At 34.5% G+C, this 19926-nt stretch overlaps 1 protein-coding gene across 2 annotated transcripts in view; it reads left to right on the top strand.

Moving 5' to 3' along the window:
* Positions 1-19926, top strand: part of Rsf1 (remodeling and spacing factor 1) — a 173547-nt gene that overhangs the window by 105436 nt on the left and 48185 nt on the right. For both annotated transcript variants that reach the window (XM_046442058.2, XM_046442057.2), the window contains exon 5: positions 9777-9931. In XM_046442058.2, coding sequence (XP_046298014.1) covers positions 9777-9931 — 155 coding nt within the window. The remainder of the gene's footprint in view (positions 1-9776; positions 9932-19926) is intronic.

The raw sequence follows: 19926 nt of genomic DNA, 5'->3' as shown, positions 1-19926 counted from the left end.
GGGGCTGTGGGTCTAGCTCAGAGATAGAGTGCTTGCCTAGCATGCTTGAGGCCCTGGATTGGATTCTCCATCAACACCAGTGGGAGGCAGGGGGAAGATACCACTTGTCATGAATATGTATTTGGTACCCAAAATAATGTGAAGTATCATCCCACTTGCCTCAGGTAAGAACACACCTGGAATATAGTATTTATTAATGTAGTGAAGGAGCAAGTCCCTTATGGGAAAAAAATTTTTTAAAAAAGATTTTTGAATGAAATAAAATGCTTAATATAGCAGAAACTTAGGGATACATAACTCTCTTCACATATTTAAAGAATTCATTTGTGGAATGCTTTCTCACAGGCTGAGCCATGATCAGTGGATATATATTAGGGGGATGTAGAACTGTGCTTGATAAGAGCAAAAACACTTACATTGCAGAGACATAATTGTCTTAAGACTGATAAATGCTGTCAAAAGCATTCTCTAAAATTGGAGGTATATATGAAGTGGCGTTTTAAAGAGGGATTAATCTTTTTTAACAAGAAATTTAGAAAGAAACACAAGTGATAGGAAAGAGTAAATAAAGCAAGTGGAATTATGACTTTTTCATTTAATCAGCTATATTTAGATATTTTTCTTAAATTGTGAATTGTATTTTTTACTAGCAAAATGAAAATCCTGCTTCTTTTCCTTAAAGCAATTTCTTTAAAATAATACTGTTACTTTCTTAGAGATCATTTGTTGTTAGAAATCTGCTTCTGACTAGTTTTTAATAGATAAGGAAAATAATCTAGTCTTCAGAATTTTGTTTTTTTTTAAAGCCAGTAGTCAGCCTTTTTAAATGATTGACAGATTTGTAAAAATAATTGAGCACTGCAACTTAAAAATTATATGGAGGCCTGAGGTTGTGGTTCAGCATTAGAGAGCTCTCCTAGCGTGTGTGAGGCCCAGGGTTCAATCCTCAGTACCACATAAAAATAAATAAAACAAAGGTATTTTAATAAATATTTTAAAAATCAAATGGAGTATGTTTATAAAAATGAAAATCCACTAAACTTTACATATTTGATCCTCCACTAAAAATATGTCATAGCATCACTGTAGTTTTATATCTTAGTTAAATAGCAATTTCCATTTTGCTTGTTACAAAATTATTAATGTATATGAGATGGATTGGAAGCAGTTAATTTATATATGCAGAATTTTATTTTACATTGGAAAAGATATGAGATTACAGTAGAATAAAAGTAAAGGTTGTTAAATTTTATTGAGCTATATGAAATTGTCAACATTTTGAACTTTTTTTAACCTGCAAAAATGGCAGTTTTGTATGGTTTAGTCAGGTGTTAATAAAGTTTCAATAACAAAAATATATATTATCTAGCCAGTGTCTTACTTGTTCCAGAAAATATCAAAACAGAATTGTCACAGAAGAAAATATTTGTTATAATTAGTTAATCTCTAATTAGGTCCCCATGAAAGAGGATAAAATATTTTTACGCCAAATAATACATAATAAATGATATTATTCGCCATAATAGTTAAGAGAATTTCTTTATGAGTGAAAAAGAATGTGAATATGACAAAAATATGATAATATTTGTTTAGTAGTGATAGAATTTTCACAGAGGGCTTAAATAGAGGAGACTTTATCAGGTGTTTCTTTTGGATCAGAGGGGCACTATAATGTGGTTAGGTTCCAAGTCTACTAAGGAAGATGAAGTTTAATGCAGATTGTTCAACATGAAGAATATGTTTGTATAACTAATATTCATATGAAAAACTATCCAGCATTATTATTCATGAGAGAGTTTCCATTGAAAATCACCATGAGGTACCACTGCCTCTAAAAGTGTCTAGAAGAAAAATGACAATACCAAATGTTAGCAAGGAAATAGAGCAGCTAGAACTCTATACCTTGGTTGGTAGTAGAAATGAAAAATGTTACAAACATCATTAAAAAAAATTTCTTGAAATATTAACACATAGATATCCTGTAACCCATCAATTTAACTTCTCTGCATTTATATTAGAGAAATGAAAACCCATCTTCAAAAACCTTGTATAAGAATATTCATAGCATCTTTTTCCTTAGCAGTACTCATGGATCACCACAAAGTATTGAAAAGGAATGACCTCATACTATGTTGATTTGCCTCAAAATCCCCTTGTTTGATTACATTTATTTTAAGCTTTGGAATTAATAAAGCTGATAACCAATGCTTTAGTAATCAAAACTCTGATCTCTTTCCTCTTTGGTAGGGGAAAGGGATTCAGTAGGAATTAAATTTTTAAAGACTTGTGATGATAAAATAAGTGCTGAGAACAAAGCAGTGGAGAAGTTCATTAATGAATTTGACAGGGTCATCAATATTGAAAATCTGAAACCAGAACAAGTGTGTAATGCTGACAAAAGACCTCAGAAATACACTGATACAGGTGGTGAGTCAGCCCTACAAGAATTAAGGATGCCAAGGAAAGAGTATCCAGTTGCATGTGCTAATGAAGCAGGCGTAAGAAGTGTAAACTTTGATGGGAAAAAGCTTGTGCATCTGTTTTATAGGGATGAATTTCCTACCAGTTCATTAATATGCTAACATTTTTTTTTTTTACCATCCTCTAGACTGGATGATAACCTCAAGATTTTATTATTCCTTGACCACTGTTCTGCTCATCGTCCAAATGATAATCTTTTCAGAAATAATGTTTATGCCATGTACTTTCCCTCAAATGGGGACTTATTAATTCAGCCATGTGATGAAATATCCTTAGATCCATGAAGAATAAATTTTAAAAAACACTTTCTTGAACAGCAGGCTAGCAGAAGTAAACAGAAGTGCAGGTGTGGAAATTTTTAAAAAGGGGTTTATTTTTCCAGTGCCTTACATGGTGTTGCCAATGCTTGGAACACAGTGATTAATGATATGCCTCCTGGCTTGACCAATGTCTTGCAGCTGTGTTCAGTGATTTTGATGAATAAAGAGATGACTTTGAAGCATTCTGCATTATCAACTAAGAAATGTTTTTTACCTCCTGCCATATGCAAAAAAAAATATAACTTTAGAATCTGATGGTTAGCTGGAATAAGGACATATCTTAAGTTTATAAAATTGATAATGAAACTCCAGTTGTCCAATCACTGACTGTTGATGTAATAGTCAAAATCGTTATAAATCAAGGTAATCCTGAATTTGTTAGCAAGGAAGGTGATGCTGTTAATTATGCAAAGTAAGTTTCTATAGTTGGAATCATCACTGTAGTTTTATATCTTAGTTAAATAGCAATTTCTATGAAGGACTAGAGTAGTATGGATTAATAACAAAACAAGAGGGAGTTTTCAAGATGGCAGAATAGAGGGGATCGTGTTCCTGGCTGCTTGGCGTTGTGAAACCAAGAAAACTGACAGGTAGCTTCTAAGGAAGGTAGGTGAACAAAAAAAAAAAGAGAGAGACTTTACTGGTGTTTAAAACTGAACAGTCAAAGCAGATGGGGGATTCAGGAGTTTGGATATAATAAAATTAGGAAAAAATCCCCAGCAGCACAGCCGTTGCCACAGCCAGGCTAGAATCTTCAGCCGGAGAAGTCCCTCCATGAGCATAATAGAGGGATAAGAAATTAAAGGAACCCATATTTTTGGGAGGCTGGAGGCGTGTCTGGGTATGGAGCATTTAGAGTTCTAGGACATTTCCCGGCAAACCTGAAGAACTTGCTGCATGATACCCGTGTGAGGGAAAAGAAACTGCCATCTCTCCAGGCAGCATGTGGAAGAGAAAAGAAGGAAACCTTTTGTGGCTGCTACACTGGGGCCTGGCCGCTGAAGGACCCAATTCCTGGCAAACCTAGTTTGGTCCGAAATACAAGCCCATTAAACGCATGCTGCATGATTAGAGTGTGCATAAGTGACCAGGAGAAAATCAAACATGGAGAGAGGTATACACAGGGGACAACTGGTTGCAGAAACCCACCAGCCTCTTCCCCTCCCCCTCCAATCCACCTGCTTGCAGGACCTGTTGGGAGAGATGCATCTGGCCAGGAACTCCTAAGGGCAGGGGAGGGAGAAGTTGGAAATTGAACCCATGACCAGGAAACATGGGGTCTGCAGGTAATGTAAGGGACTAAGATTTGCCCCACCACCACCACCACACAAGTGGATCCTAGGGGAGCAGTCTTCCAGCACAGACCAGGGTGCTGGAGGTATGCTGATTAAATTCTCCAGACCAGTTAACTTTCAGTGAAGCTCCTGGAATCTGCCCTAAACCTAAACCTTGCCTCTAAGAATTCTGTAATGAGATTACCTCTCTCATTCCAGCAATCCAGAGGGTGGAGCATTATACTCCAGAAGACCCCACCTAAAACTGCTGAGAAGAGATACAAACCAAAGAGAATATTTTGAATTCCATTGGAAAGAATTTAACTTTTCATCAAGATTTTTTTCTTTTTCTTTCTTTTTTAAATTCTTGTTCACTGTTTAAGTGATAACTTAATGGTACATGGCCATTTATACAGTCTCCTATTTTTTTTTCTCTTCTCATCACTAGAATTTTTGAAGTCAGATATTTTACATGGATTAGTTTTTTTGTGAACTAGAATGTTTGAGTAGTATATTGGGGTTTTGTTTTGTATTCATTTTAATTTAAAAAAATTTTTCTTTTATATATATATATTTTTTTCTCTTCTTTCCCTTGATTCTCTTTCCTTCCACTGACAGCCAGTCTCTACTGTTCTCTTTCACTCTTACTTTAATCTTTTTATTCTGTCTTCTCTCCTACTCCTACGTAATCATCTCATTCTCTATCACTTCTGTTTTCTCTGTGTCCACCATTTGAAAATGTAAACCCTTTTGCAAACTTGCTGTTTTTATTATAGGCAATAACTGATCAAATATTTCTGTTTATTTTGATAAATTACATTGTAGATATTATGGTAGAAATTATTTGGTTTAATGCTATAAATTGTTTGTATTGGTTGTTGCTATTCCTTGTCTCCCCCTAAAGAGTGAGGTACTGGAAACCTTTAGGGATGCTATAAATCCACAGGGTAGAAATTTTACAGATCCATACAGTTAGATGGGTAGACACACAAATAACAAGAAAAAGCAAGGAAACAAATCACCCCAAGCAAACAAAGATACCTCAATAACACCACTGTGGAAGAAATGTCAGAGAAGAAGTTTAAAGTGTACGTAGTTAAACTGATCTGCAAAGTATAGGATGATGTAAGAGAGCAAATACAGGTAGCAAAAGATAACTTCAATAAAGAGATTCTGAAGAAAAATCAAGCAGAAGTCCTTGAAATGAAAGAAACAGTAAACCAAATTAAAAATTCAATAGAAAGCATCACCAACAGACTAAACCACTTGGAAGACAGAACCTCAGGCAATGAGGACAAAATAGAGTGAACCACAGAGAGAGGATGTTAAGAAACCATTAACAGAATTTCCAAGAACTATGGAATAATATGAAAAGACCAAATTTAAGATTTATTGGGATGGATGAAGGTGCAGAGATACTAACCAAAGGCATACACAATCTTTTCAATGAAATAATACCAGAAAATCCCCCAAATCTAAAGAAAGAAATGGGAAATCAAATACAAAAGGCTTTTAGGACCCCCCAAAATGTGCATAATTACAACAGACCCACATCAAAACACATCATTATGAAAATACCTAGTATACAGAATAAGGATAGAATTTTTTAAAAATAGTAGACTACATACAGGGGGAATCTAATACGGATATCAGTTGGTTTCTTAACCCAGACCCTCAAAGCTAGGCGGTGCTAGAATAACATATATCAAGCTCTGAAAGAAAATGGATTCCAACCAAGAATCCTATGTCCAGCAAAATTAAGTTTCAGATTTGAAATTGAAATAAAATCCCTCCATGATAAAACAAAAACTAATAGAATTCTCAACCAGAAAGCCTGCATTTCAAAATATTCCATGCATATGAAATAAAAAATATATGAAAACCAACAAAGGGAAGAACTACATTAAAGGAATAGTCAATCAAAGGAGAAACTTAATTCAAATTAAAAACTAGGAATAAACCAAAATGACTGGGTGTACAAATCACATCTCAATAATAACCCTGAATGTTAATGGTCTAAACTCATCAATCAAAAGACATAAACCGACAGATTGGATTTAAAAAACAAAAAAACCAACAATATGCTGTCTCTAAGAGACTCACTTCAATCTACAGATTGAAGGTGAAAGGATGGGAAAAAACATATCACATGGATTGCATAAACAAGCAAGGTTTTCTATGCTCATATCTGATAAAGTGGTCTTCAGGCCAGTGTAAATCAGAAGGGACAAAGAAGGACAGTTCATATTGGTTAAGGGAATTATACATCAACAAGACATAACATTCATAATATTTATGCCCCAAACAATGGAGTATCTTCATTCATCAAACGAACTTCTCAACTTCAAGACTCAAATAGATCACAACATCGTAATACTGGGTGATTTTAACACACCTCTCTCACTACTGAAGACACTTTCCAAACAAAATAAATAAAGAAACTATAGAAATACATAATACAATCTATAATTTAGATTTAACAGACATATATTATAATATATATGTAATATTTCATCCATCAATGAATACATTTTCTTCTCAGCAGTACATGGATCCTTCTTTAATATAGATCATGTTATGTCAGCTATCACATATGTTGGCATAAATTGTAATATTACCTTAATATATTTTTAGCATCTGTAGGGTTACTTTGATAACTTATGTTCCATTATTTTTGTGTTCTTGCTTTTTTCTTGATTAGACTTGTTTGATTTATATTAACTTTTAGCTGTATTATTTCTTCTCTATTTCATATAATTCTTCTCCTACACTTATTTTTTCCTTCCTACTACTTAATTTGAAAATAATTTGATTGTTATTCTAGTTTCTTTCTGATACAAGTACTTTAAGTTGTAAATGTTCACGTGAGTACTGTTTCATCTGAGAAATCCTAATACTTTCAGCTTTTATTATCACTTAGTTCAAAGTACTTTTTATTTACTTTCCTTGTGCTTTCTTCCTTGATCTCAGAGATTAAGTGTGCCATTTAATTTTGAAACGGTTGACATGGGGTGGGATTCTATGTATCTTAAGGCAATTGATTTCTAATATAATAAATCATGCAGGAAATACAGTCTGCATGATTTCAAATTTAAGCAAAGAAATGCTTTTTGTATTGATTGTATTAGTTATATACATGTTACTCATCAAATTGCATACTTCAAATATGTGCACTTTATTGTACTTCAGTTTTACTTAATAAAGAATATGGAAAAAATATGCAATAATGTTAGTTTATAACACCAAAGTCTTCTAAAACAAAAACAGTTGTTCATAATGCATATGACTGTGGAAGAAACATTTTAAAAAGCCATCCAGCAGAATGTTTCTTCATTCCTAGAAGACTCACCTTGTTGGTCCTTGAACTGCTTCTGATATTTCTTCTCACATTAGAAAACACAAAATCAGTGCACATTAACATTTTAATCAAAACATTATTATTGGAGGTTGGAACCTTTTTATTGTTTTGTGAAACAGCTTGCATAGGCTATTGTGCTGTGTAGTAACCCTGAATACATCATTTTTTTTTAAACTATATGAATGGTATACTGTGTGTGTGTGTTTTTAATACTGGGGATTGAACCTAGGGATGCTTTCCTACTGAGCCACATCCCCAGCCCTTTTTACTTTTTACTTGAAATAGGGTCTCTCTCACTAAGTTGTTTAGACCCTTGCTAAGTTGCTGAAGTTGGCCTCAAACTTGTATTCCTCCTGCCTCAGCCTTCTGAGTTGCTGGAATTACAAACGTATGTCACCATACCTGGCAATAATTTTTATTCGTATGTGAATAAGTATAAGAAAGTGATTGCTTTTTGGTAGTATATAAACTCAGACAGGAATGATGATGATGCCAAATATCTTAAGACTGTCCACATGGAGGCTGAGATAGTGACACCTTTGTTTTCTGATGTCTGTGTGTACAAGTGTTGTTTAATATTCAAAATGATTAAAAATATGGAAATTACCAATTGTATGTAGGAAGCATGTATAAAAATGAATTTTTGGTTTAGACTTGGGTCTCATCCATATGATATCTCTCTATGCATGTGTAAATATTCCAAAATCAGAAAAATCTGAAACCTAAAACACTTCTCATTCCAAGCATTTCAGAAAAGGAATATTCAGTGTGTGTATGACTTATCTAGGGGCACCTAGACATCTTGTGTATGAAAGTATTACTTTCATTCATTAAACATTCTTTTAGAGTTCACTTAATCCAACTTCACTCTAAAGCAGTAGAGTCTAGCTGGCATAGATCTGGACATGGATAGGATTGGGGATATATGACACGACTGAAAACTAACAATGTCATCTAAATTACATGGAATTCAAGGTACATGCACAGTTCTTTGAGAACTTGGCGGAAGAAAGTCATGTTTTGATTACCTTAGTATCAGCTCTAGAGCTAAGTTTCTGAACTCTGAGTCTATTTCACACTCACCATCTCATATTCTTTGTTTGAGCAGGAAAATTATCCAAGTGAGTTTTCTTAGTTTTGAGTAGCATTTAAAGTAACCATACTACACTTCTGCTTTTGCTAGAAAAAATAATTTGTGGATTAGAATTTTTTTTTTTAGAGAAAGAGAAATTTTTTAACAATTTTTACTTTTCAGTTTTTGGTGGACACAACATCTTTATTTTTATGTAGTGCTGAGGATCGAACCCAGTGCCCCGCGCATGCCAGGCAAGTGCATTACCGCTTGAGCCACATCCCCAGCCCCAAGAATTTTATTTATAGGGGATTTCCTTGTATTGTTAAATGAAACTGAGTTCTCATGTTTAGGTATAAATCATCATTGGCAAAACAAAATCATCAACTAAACCCTTTTGTTTTTGAACTTATTAGAGCTTTTTGCCATAATTATTCAGAAAGTTCTAGATCATAATTTTATAAAAGTATAAGATGCTACTATCTCTGAAGATTGAAAAAATTCTTTCCAAATAACTCAAGTTTATTTAAAAAACTACTCTTTTTTTAGAGTTTTTTTTAGTTGTAGCTTAGAAACTACTTCTTCAATCAAGTTTTGCATCCTTAGAGATTACATAATATTTTTCAGTTATTAATTTCTGGTTTTTGTTTAGTGTCCTATTTTTTGCTTTCATCTAAAGAGATACGCATTGCTTTTCTAATCAGTAGAGAGAATAATTTCAGTTATATTGTGCATGTAACTATGAATCCCAGTATTAGATATAATTATAACATGCCTTTCTTTTTTGTTTTTAAATTTTTTTAGTTGTAGAGGGATGCAATACCTTTATTTTATTTGTTTTTTAAATTTTTTTATGTGGTGCCCAGGATTGAACCCAGTGCCTCACGCATGCTAGGCAGGCGCTCTACCACTGAGCCACAACCTCGGCCATATAACATGCCTTTTTTAATACTTATTTTTAGAATTCAGCGTTAATTATGGTTAGCTGCACCTGTGTTTTCGATATTCTTAAATGTGTGTTTTTTTCTTTATAATAATACCTATTTCCAGGACAGGGATTGTGGCTCAGCAGTAGAGCACTCACCTCGCATTTGCGAGACCCTGGGTTCAATCCTCAGACCACATAAAAATAAATAAATAAAATAAAGGTATTGTGTCCAACTATGACTAAAAAATAAATATTTAAAAAAATACCTATTTCTAATAGATATTATTCAAAAAGTTCTTCAGAATAAAGATTTTTATACTGCCTTGTTTCTTCCCTTGTTTAGAAATCGAAACGAGTTGGCTGAGACTCTTGCACTCCTGAAAGCACAAATTGATCCTGTACTATTGAAAAACTCTAGCCAACAGGACATCTCTTCCCGGGAAAGTCCCATCTTAGAGGACGAGGAGACTAAAAAAGAAGAAGAAACACCTAAACAAGGTTTTTTTGTGTGTTTTCTTTTGCTTTGTTTTGTAATCTCTTCTGTCTTCTTCTCCTCTACTCAACTATATAATTCTGAATTTCTATCTCAAATTGAGAGCCTTCCTATAAAATAAGGGTTATTTTGTTGTTGTTGTTTTAATTTAAAGGAAAAAGAGCAAAAAAAAAATCAGATTTGTTCTCACATAAAACATTAAACTAAGTCAAATAGGTTCAAATCATCAAAGTATATTCTTTTCTTATTTAAGAATGCTAAGACATTTAGTGAACTTTTTAGGAAAATATACATAACACAGAATTGGCCATTTAACCCATTTTTAAGTGTACATTTCTCTATCATTAAGTATATGCACATTGTGGTAGAACTGCCTGATAGAAACTGTACCTGTTTAACACTACCTCCGCATTTTCTCCCCCTGCCAAGCTCTGGCATTTACTATCTTCTGGGAACCTCATACCAAAGAAATATAAAAAAGTATTTGTCCATTTATGACTGGCTTATTTAATTTGACATGTTGTCTTCAACTTTATCCATATGGTAGCATGTCTCACAATTTTCTTCCTGTTTAAGGATGAATAATATTCTATTGTGTGTGTATACCACTTTTTGTTTCTCAGTTATCCATTAGTGGATACTTGATTTACTCTTCTACCTTTTGTCTATTGTGATTTTCTGGATCATATGGTAATATAATGTTTAATTTTTTTGAGGATCTTCCACAATGTTTTCCACAACAGCTACATCATTTTACATTCCTACCATCGTTTCACAAGCATTTCAGATTCTTCATGTCCTTGTCAGCACTTGTTATTTTTTTTGTTTTACGTGTTGTAATCATTATAATCATTAGTTTATAATCGTTGAATATCTTGTCAAGTGTTTATCAACCATTTATATATCTTTGGCAAAATATTTATTCAAATCTTTTGTCCTGTGTAGTTTTGCTTTTTGTTTGTGTTACTGAGAATTGAACCCAGGAACTCTTTATAACTGAACTACATCGCCATCCCTTCTTATTTGGGACAGAGTCTCATCAAGTTATCCAGGTTAGAGTCGAAATTTTGACCCTCCTGCTTTAGTTAGCTTCCCGAGTTACTGAGATTATAGGTGTGCTCTACCATGCCCAGCTTATCCTGTGTTTTTGTGACAGGTCTTACTATGTTGCTCATGCTGGTCTTGAAGTCATGAACCCCTCAGCTTAAGTGACCTTTCTGCCTTGGCCTTCAAAGTAGCTGGGGTTACAGACAGATGTTACCATTCCTTGGCCTGTCCATTTTTCAATTGGGATGTTTGGTTTTGTTTTGCATTTTGGAAACTCTTTAAGTTCCAAAGATAATTCTTAAGATAATTATTATTATTGAAGCTTATTTGTGATTGAGTTTTCTATTTTACTTAACTAGGCGGATGAAATCCTTACCTTTCCTGGAGAATAGATCCAACTTCTAACTCTCTAAGTAAGGAAACCAACTGAAATTTTAGATGACATCTTTTTAGTTATTATTTGTTATTGATAACAAAACTTTCAGTGACAGGGAAAGGAATATGGTTTCCTATTGTGTTTCCTTCTACTAGATGCTTTTAATTTGCCATTGTGTTTTGATTTAAACTGAAAAACATTTTTTTTTAATTCCCCCAGTATCAAAGATGGATTTCAGAGCCTTGCATATGCTAGGCAAGTGCTGTATAACTGACCTAAAATCCCCATACTGTTTCTTTTTTTTTTTTTTTTTTTAAAGACACAGTCTTGCTAAGCTGCCCAGGTAGCCTCCTACTTGCAACATTTCTGCCCGAGCCTTCCAAGTGGCTGGAATTATGGGTGTGCATCACCATATCCAGATCTGTATTCTTTCTTTGATGCTTTGAACAAACTATTTATAATGCATCCCCTATATATGAAACATCTCTTAAAAGCAATAAATTTAACTTTTCCATGTGATGCATAATGTTTCTATAGGTTAAGAGTTACTTTTGGCCAAAATCTTCATTATTGCCCTCATTGTTTACATAATTTCAAATATCTAGGGTGGTTTTACATGTAAGGCATATTTTTTTAATTTGAAACTTCTTTTCTATATGCTCATCTTAAATTTGTGGGCTACTTCAGTAAAGTGTAGTAATTTTAAAATAGTCTGAATCCCCTATTGAATTTCTAGAGTCTTTGAATAACTAGGATTCGTTCTGGGTTTAAACTTGATATTTTTTTTCACTTTGTTATTCAGTTGGGTCATTCATTCCTGTATTTGCTTATTCTCATACACAATTAAAATCAAAATTGGAGAGAATATGAATTTGAAACAAGAGTCAGTGTAATAGAAATTTAAGAGGCTGTTGTTTCTTTTTAGGAGACCTTAAATTTGACATTGATTTTGATGGGACACTCACTATATAGTTTAAAGAAGAAGGAAAAAAATATTTTCTTCGTAGTAGAACATTTTTTAATATTGAATTCCAAATTTCTTGGGGTTTCAAGTAGAGGAGGAAGGTTTCAACTATAACTATAGTAAACACTTATTGTGCGTATCCTATTTTCTTTGCAGTGAATCAAATGTTGCATTTGGGTTTTCATTTAATCCACATAGCAACTTTTTTTGATAACAATTATTATTTATTTATTTGGTTTGTTTATTAATTTTTGCAGTTCTGAGGATTGAATCCAGGGCTCACCATCAAGCTACTTTACCAGCCCTGTTTAATTTTGAGACAGGGATTCCCTGTGTTAGTCAGCTTTGGGGCATTGTGACCAAAATACCCAACAAGAACAACTTCGAGAAAGGAAAATATATTTTTGGCTCTCTGTTTTAGAAGTTTAATCCAAGGTGGGCTGATGCCATTGTCCTAGGCTTAAGGTAAAGGAGAATATAATTGTAGAAGGGTGCACCATTTATGGTGGCCTAGAAGCAGAGCAGGTAGGGAGGGACCCCAGGGAAGATAACCCTTTCCAAGGCACACACCCCCACCCATGACCCACCTCCTCCACCCATACCACACCTGCCTACTGTTACCACCCAGTTAGTTCATTTAAAGTAGGATAGACTGGTTAGATAACAGCTCTCATAATCTAAATTTTACCTCTGGATATTCCTGTATTAACATAGTCGCTTTTGGAGGTTACCTTAGATTACAACTGTAGCATCCTACCCCTGTCCCCAAAAACTCATGTTCATCTCACAATTTAAAATGTTTTAGTTTATCTGAGTATATTCATAGCCTTAAGAATTTTAGCATTGCTGAAAATCCAAGTCCAAAGTTTCATCAAAGACAAACTCTTTACTATGAGCCCCCCTATAAAGACCAAAAGTGAGTTAGGTATATCCAGTATACACTGGTCCAGACTAAAGGTTTCCATTCCAGAAAGGAGAAACAGGGATATAGAAAGAAAGAATAGGACCAAAACAAGACTTACTGTCCTCAGCCAGACAAATAACTGTGTATAGAATCTAAGGTATGTGATGGTGAGATATATTCTCCAAAGAGCTTGGGTAGTCCTACCCCTTGCACTTGCTGGTAGCAGCATATATGGCCTCCCTTTTAGCCTGGCTCTCTCTATATAGCACCTTTTCTTGGCAGACAGAAATTACTGGCATCTCTTAATTTCTGGGGTCTTCTTAAATTCTAGCTTTGATTTCACCTTTATAGCTCACCTCTTAAGGGAAGCCTATAGGAATTCTGATCCTGTTATACTTTTCCTGGTCTCCAAGTCCTTCCTCTGAAATCTTAGTGGAAGCCTGCATGACCACTTAACTCTAGCGTCTTGCATTTCTGTAGAATTTGCATAGTGTGGATGATGTCAAGGTCTCCTGTCAGCTCAGCAATATTTGGGCCCCCTGGGAACATGACCTCTGAGTACCTCAGCAGCTGAGCACAGTAAAACAACTTCCTAGCCCCATTGTGTTATCAGGGGGTCTTCATGATCCCTTTTCTAAAAGAATTTTCCTGTTTACATCCTTGAACCTGCAATGGATATGGTCTGGCAAAATACTGAGCTGTCCTCAAACTATCTTTTCTGTTATCTTTTTGCAAAGTACTTAGCATCTCTTTCATAGCTATAATAAGCACAGCTTCCTTGGCTTCAGTTTTATATGTACTTTTGTGACCAAATGATAAGTTTCATAAATCCTTCTTTCATTCTTTTTGTTACCAATTCTCACAGTATACCTAGCTAAATGCTGCCAGCAATAGCCTTACCACTAGTTGAATGTTACACTGTCCTGAAGTTTTTCTACCAGATTAATTAGTCTATCACTTCTAAATTTAGCCACATATAAAATCTCAGGATACAGGTAAAACATAGAAAAATTCTTTGCCCGAATTTTTCACAGTGGCCTCCAGTCCAATTTCCAATAGAGCTCTCATTTCCCTCTGAAACTTCATGTGCATAGTCCTTGCTGTCTATTCCTATTGGCATTTTGATCTTTAGGACTCCCACCAGAATTGCCTGTTAAGGTATGCTCACAACATTTTAACCATTGTGCAGCCTGCATACTCAGACTTCTTCAAACTCCTCATATAAGCCCGTTTCAAAGACTTTTGAACCACATGATCAGGTTAGTCACAGTAATAACCCCACTCCTGGTGTCAGTTCTTATCTTTGTTTTCCATCACTGTGACCAATACATCCAACAAGAACAACTTAGAGGAGAAAAAGTGTATTTTGGCTGTCTGTTTAGTGGTTTAGTGTTTGATAGACCGCTCCATTGTTCTGGGCCCAAGATCAGGCAGACAGGCAGACCATCATGGCAGAGGGTGTGATGGAAGAGCACTGCTTCACTAAGGGCTTCTTCCAGGAAGCATGGGTTGGAGAATGGCTGAAGGGAATTTGAACCGTTCTAAGGGGTCCTCTAACCCTCTGCCACAGTGACCCACCTCCTTCAGCATATACCTCACCTGCTTACAGTTACCAGTTACCACTCAGCTAGTCCATTTAGACTGAGATGGACCAATTAGGTTACAACTCTTGTAGTCTAATTATCTCTCCTTTCATTATTGGGAGGCACATTTATAACTAACCATCACATCCAAACTATGAGGTTCACTGAGTTGCTCTGGCTGACCTGGAACTTGTGGTCCTCCTGCCTCATCCTCTTGAGTGCTGGATTTACAGATGTGTGCCTCATGCCTCCTTGGTTTTTCAGTTTTAAAGATGAGGAAATTGATACATTCATAAACTTGTCCCAGACTTCTTTTCTCTCTTTCTCTCTTTTTTTTTTTTTTTTTTTTGATGCTAGGGATAGAACCCAGAACCTTGTGTAACACTAGGAAATTACTTACCACTCTCCACTAAGCTCTACCTCTGGCTTATACTTTTGTATAAATAAAGAGATCTACTTTAGTACTTCTCAGAGTTTTATATCCATGTTGGCCTGTGGACCTTTGTAAAATACAGAAGCTGTTGGAGTTGATCTTGGGTGGAGCTGCTGATTGGCCATTTACACAAAGACTTTAAAATTTTTTTTTAAATTATAGATGGACACAATACCTTTGTTTATTTTTATAGGGTTCTACAGATTGAACCTAGTGCCTCACTTGTGCTAGGCAAGTACTCTGCCTCTGAGCTGCAATCCCAGCCCTGAAGAAAGACTGTTTCTGAAAGCATTTTCAATGAATGCTGATGTTATCTTTCCTAACACAACTAAGAGAAAATGATCTGTGAGGTACAAGGTCATTTCTTGAATATGTGGAAGAGGAGGTGCAGGATATTTAACCTACTTCGTGTTTTCCCCTTCTCTAGTGATTAATCTGGGGCTGGGATATGGTTAGTTTAGCCATAGTGGGACTGCTTAGCATGCAAGATTGGTCCTGGGTTCAATCCCTACCACTCAAAAAATAAGGTAAAACAAATAGTATTTTTCTGCATTCTTCCTCTTAGAACAAAATATTTCTTATTTATTCTTATTTCTTATTTATTTATACAACAAATAGTTATTGTTCATCTTCTGTGTGTTAAGCATGATTTTAGGAAAGAGTTCAGTAAACTAAGTAGACTAAAATTACTTTGATCAGACTTACACTATAGTGATAAAATAGCTAAAATATGATGTTTACTATGTGTAAGTACTATTCTAAAGATATTCACATGACTTAAAGCCATAGAATCTCAACAACAAACCCTATTAGGTATATTACAATTATATCCTTAGGGGATATGTCCTAGAGCCTCAGTGATTATTAGAAACTGTGGATACTATCAGACCCTACATATGCCATGTTTTTGTTTCCCTATACAGGTATAGTTATAAATTAGGCACAACAAGAGAATATTCACAACTAGTGTAACTCTACATCATATACAACCACAAGAATGAGAAGTTATACTTCATATATGTATAATATGTCAAACTACATCCTATAGTCGTGTAATTAAAATTACAAATGAAAAGAATATTAGCAATGATTAGTAATAGGATAATTATAACAATATACTATAGTAAAAGTTATGCAGATATAGTCTTTGTCTTTCAAAATGTCTAGATGTACTGTAATCTCCTTTGTTCTTTTAGGGCTGTAATTATGCATAATTGACATCACAGAATGTGAAACCTTGGATAAGGGGAGGACTACTGTATATTTTGTTTTTCTTTTCCTTTTTTTCCCGGATGAGGGAAGTGAGACAAAGTGTTTTAAGTAATTTTCCCTAGGACACACAGTGAGTTATGGACAAACTCCCTGTGTACTTTTGATGGTGCATTTAACATATAATTTGTAGTAATTTTATTCAGGCTCCAAAGCCTTATCCCTTATCCTGGTTCTCTCAGATGTAATTATTGTGGTCTACTTCATGGCAAGGTAAAAGGAATGTGATCCTGGTTTGTTGTTTTCGTTGCTCTCAGATGTAAACAAACATTGCCCTATAGGGGTAATATGAGGTGGCAGAATAGATTTTAAGTTGGAAACAATCTTAAATTTAATGCAGTCAGTGATAAGGCATCATGGGACAAAATTTTTTAAAGTAAGTGTGGTTGATTATTTCGAATTAGGCAGCAAGAAGATTTAAAAAAATTGGCACTGAAAGGTGAATAATATAGCCAATTTTACAGTTAAAATATATTTTTAAAAATTTTTAGTAAAATTGACATGCCTTATATCTAACCTCAGTAAGCAAATATTTTTGTTTCTTTTTATATAAGTGCCATAGAAATATGACTTCAAAATGTAAGCCAAAATCTCATAATGACAGCAAGTAGCCTAGAAAGTTTACCAACTAAATAAATGAGTTGAGTTTTCTTTCAAAGAGGAAGATAATTAACATTGAGCCAGTCATCTAGGGAGACTGAAACAAGAGGATTGCATGTTTAAGGCCAGCCTTGTCAACTTAATGAGAACTTGTCCTAAATAAAATGGGCCGGGGGTATAATTTAATGGTAGCGCACTCCTGAGCTCAATCCCCAGTATGACTCTGCCCCTGAAAATTAAAATTGACTTTTAAAAATATTTAAATTTCTTGGGCTGGGGCTGTAGCTCCGTGGCAGAGTACTTGTCTAGCAAGTGTGAGGCACTGGGTTCAATCCTTAGCACCACATAAAAACATAAATAAAAAATAAAGGCATGCTGTCCATCTTTAACTATTAAAAAATTATTATTATAATAATAATTATTATAATAATAATTATTAGTAAAAAATATTTAAATTTCTTAGTCAGAATTCTTATTCAGAATCTTACAATTTGTCCTCTACTTCTCTTTCTAGTGTTATCTTTTATTGTTTCCTTACATGATTACTGGTTGCAGATTGTCTAGATGTTTTACTCTGTGTTGTGTTGGGCATTCCTTCTGTGACTTTATCATGTTCTCTCCTTCTCATTTTGCTCTATCCCCAAGGAAAGTCCAAGTATTCTTGAAGGGCCATCTGAAATCCCACCTTCCTGATCTCTTTTTGTAGCTTTTTTGGGGACTTTATTTACACTATTTTTATCACTTCCATTAGAGCCAATTTTTAACATCAGGCCGAAAGCTCTTAAATACCTGTCAAATTGTTCTTCTCAAACTAGATGGTCAAGTGAGTGTTTCATGCCCTTTAAGCCCCTTTATGGCAATTGAAGATACACTGTGTCAGTTCATGTGGTATACTACCTGGAAGTTTTTGTACTTACAGAATACTGTGAATGCCATGACATTTAATATATATTTTCATTGTATGTTAGATACTGTATTCTACTTTTGAAGGTACCAAAAAGTTAAAAAGAAACTTTTCTAGGAAAAAACAAAGTCAAGGGGAACACATCTCAACTTTAATATAGTTTTTCAAATTCTGCTAATTTGAAAAAGACTGTCTTTTTGTTGATTTTTGCAGTAATATACCTCTGCCCATATGTATAGAACATGGGAACTATTATTTGATGACATCTAGCAGAAAATAGAATTTGTAGGCTGGCCACTTACATAGCTAATTTGGCCCAAATATGTGTTTATTTTGGTTTATATAGTACTTGTTTGTTTTATAAAGGCTAAGATAAAATTCACCTTTTTAATATGTACAGTTGCTTGTTTTTAGTATATTGATGGTGTTGTACAACCATAATTACTGTCTAATGTTAGAAAAGTCACATCAACCCACAAAGAAAGTATGTATCCATTTTGTTGCCATTCTCCATTTCTCTCTTCTCCCAGCTCTTAGAGATATTCTACTTTCTGGGTCTATGGATTTGCTTTTTTTGGACATTCCATAATAAATATTGGAATACTATTATATCACCTATACATTGAGAGAAATATTACATGTGTTTATCAAAACCTTTTTTTTTTGATGTTGAGTTTATATGGTGCTGAAGTATTTGAAACTAGAATGAGAATTGGAAATATTCTTGCATACAGTGAATAGATTATTGGCAAAAAATGGGACAAGACATTAAATATTTTGAGTCACTTTTAGAAATTGTAAAGTTTATCAACATTTTCAAAATGGCAAAAAGCTTTTTTTAAAAAATATTTTTTTAGTTGTTGATGAACCTATATTTTTATTTATTGATATGTGGTGCTGAGAATCGAACCCAGTGCCTCACACAATGCTAGGCAAGTGCTCTACCACCGAGCCACTACCTCAGCCGGCAAAAAGCTTTTTGCAGGCAAAATTTGAATTGTTAGGAATAGCATAGATCTGTTTTTACCTGTAGTATTTCATGTCAGTCAGCAAATATTTATTTAGTATATGCTGAATATTCTTGGTAGTGGGAGTATAGCTGTGAATGAAAATCACAGTTTACACAAAGTATGGATGAGACAGTAAACAAGATTATAAATTACTTGTTATTTGTAGTGCAGATGGTGATATGGAGGGATATATATATAGTACAGTGATTTGGGAAAAGAATAGATTGGGGTCTTAGAAAATGACTAACTGAAAATGTAATGCTTGAGTAAAGACAAAGACCAAAAGGATCTGAGAGAACCAATAATGCAGATACCCAAGGAAATTTTAAACAAACAAAAACAAATGTAAGGGGTTGGGGTTATAGTTCAGTTGGGAGAGTGCTTACCTAGCATATACAAGTCCCTGGGTTCTGTTCCCAGCACCACAAAATACAAAAACAAAGGATGCAAGACTCTGAAGTAGGAGCAAGTATGAGTAATACATTTTAGCAAAAAATCAGCAGACTAGGGTGGACAAGCAAAATCTGGCCTGCTGCCTGTTTTGTTAATTTAATTTTTAAAAATTAAAATTAAGTTAATTTTTAGTTTTCGGCGGACACAACATCTTTGTTTGTATGTGGTGCTGAGGATCAAACCCGGGCCGCACACATGCCAGGCGAGTGCACTACCGCTTGAGCCACATCCCCAGTCCAAAAATAAATATTAAAATTCATATTCTCTCTCTCTCTCTCTCAAAAAAAAATTAAGTTAATTTTTAAAAATTCAGACAGGGTCTTACCATGTTGCTGAGGCTGATCTTGAACTCCTGGGCTGAGTTGATGCTCCCTCCTTAAGCCTCCTGAGTAGTGGGAAAAATTAATCTGGCTGGTTTGAATTTTATTTATTTAATATCCAATTGTCAATGGCTGTT

This window comes from Marmota monax, unplaced genomic scaffold (assembly GCF_021218885.2).
Source record: "Marmota monax isolate L192 unplaced genomic scaffold, Marmota_monax_Labrador192_F-V1.1 WCK01_AAM20220418_F8-fsc00068, whole genome shotgun sequence".
NCBI lineage: Eukaryota > Metazoa > Chordata > Mammalia > Rodentia > Sciuridae > Marmota > Marmota monax.
The sequence above is the reverse complement of the archived record's forward strand: the minus strand, read 5'-3'. Positions and strand labels throughout refer to the sequence as shown.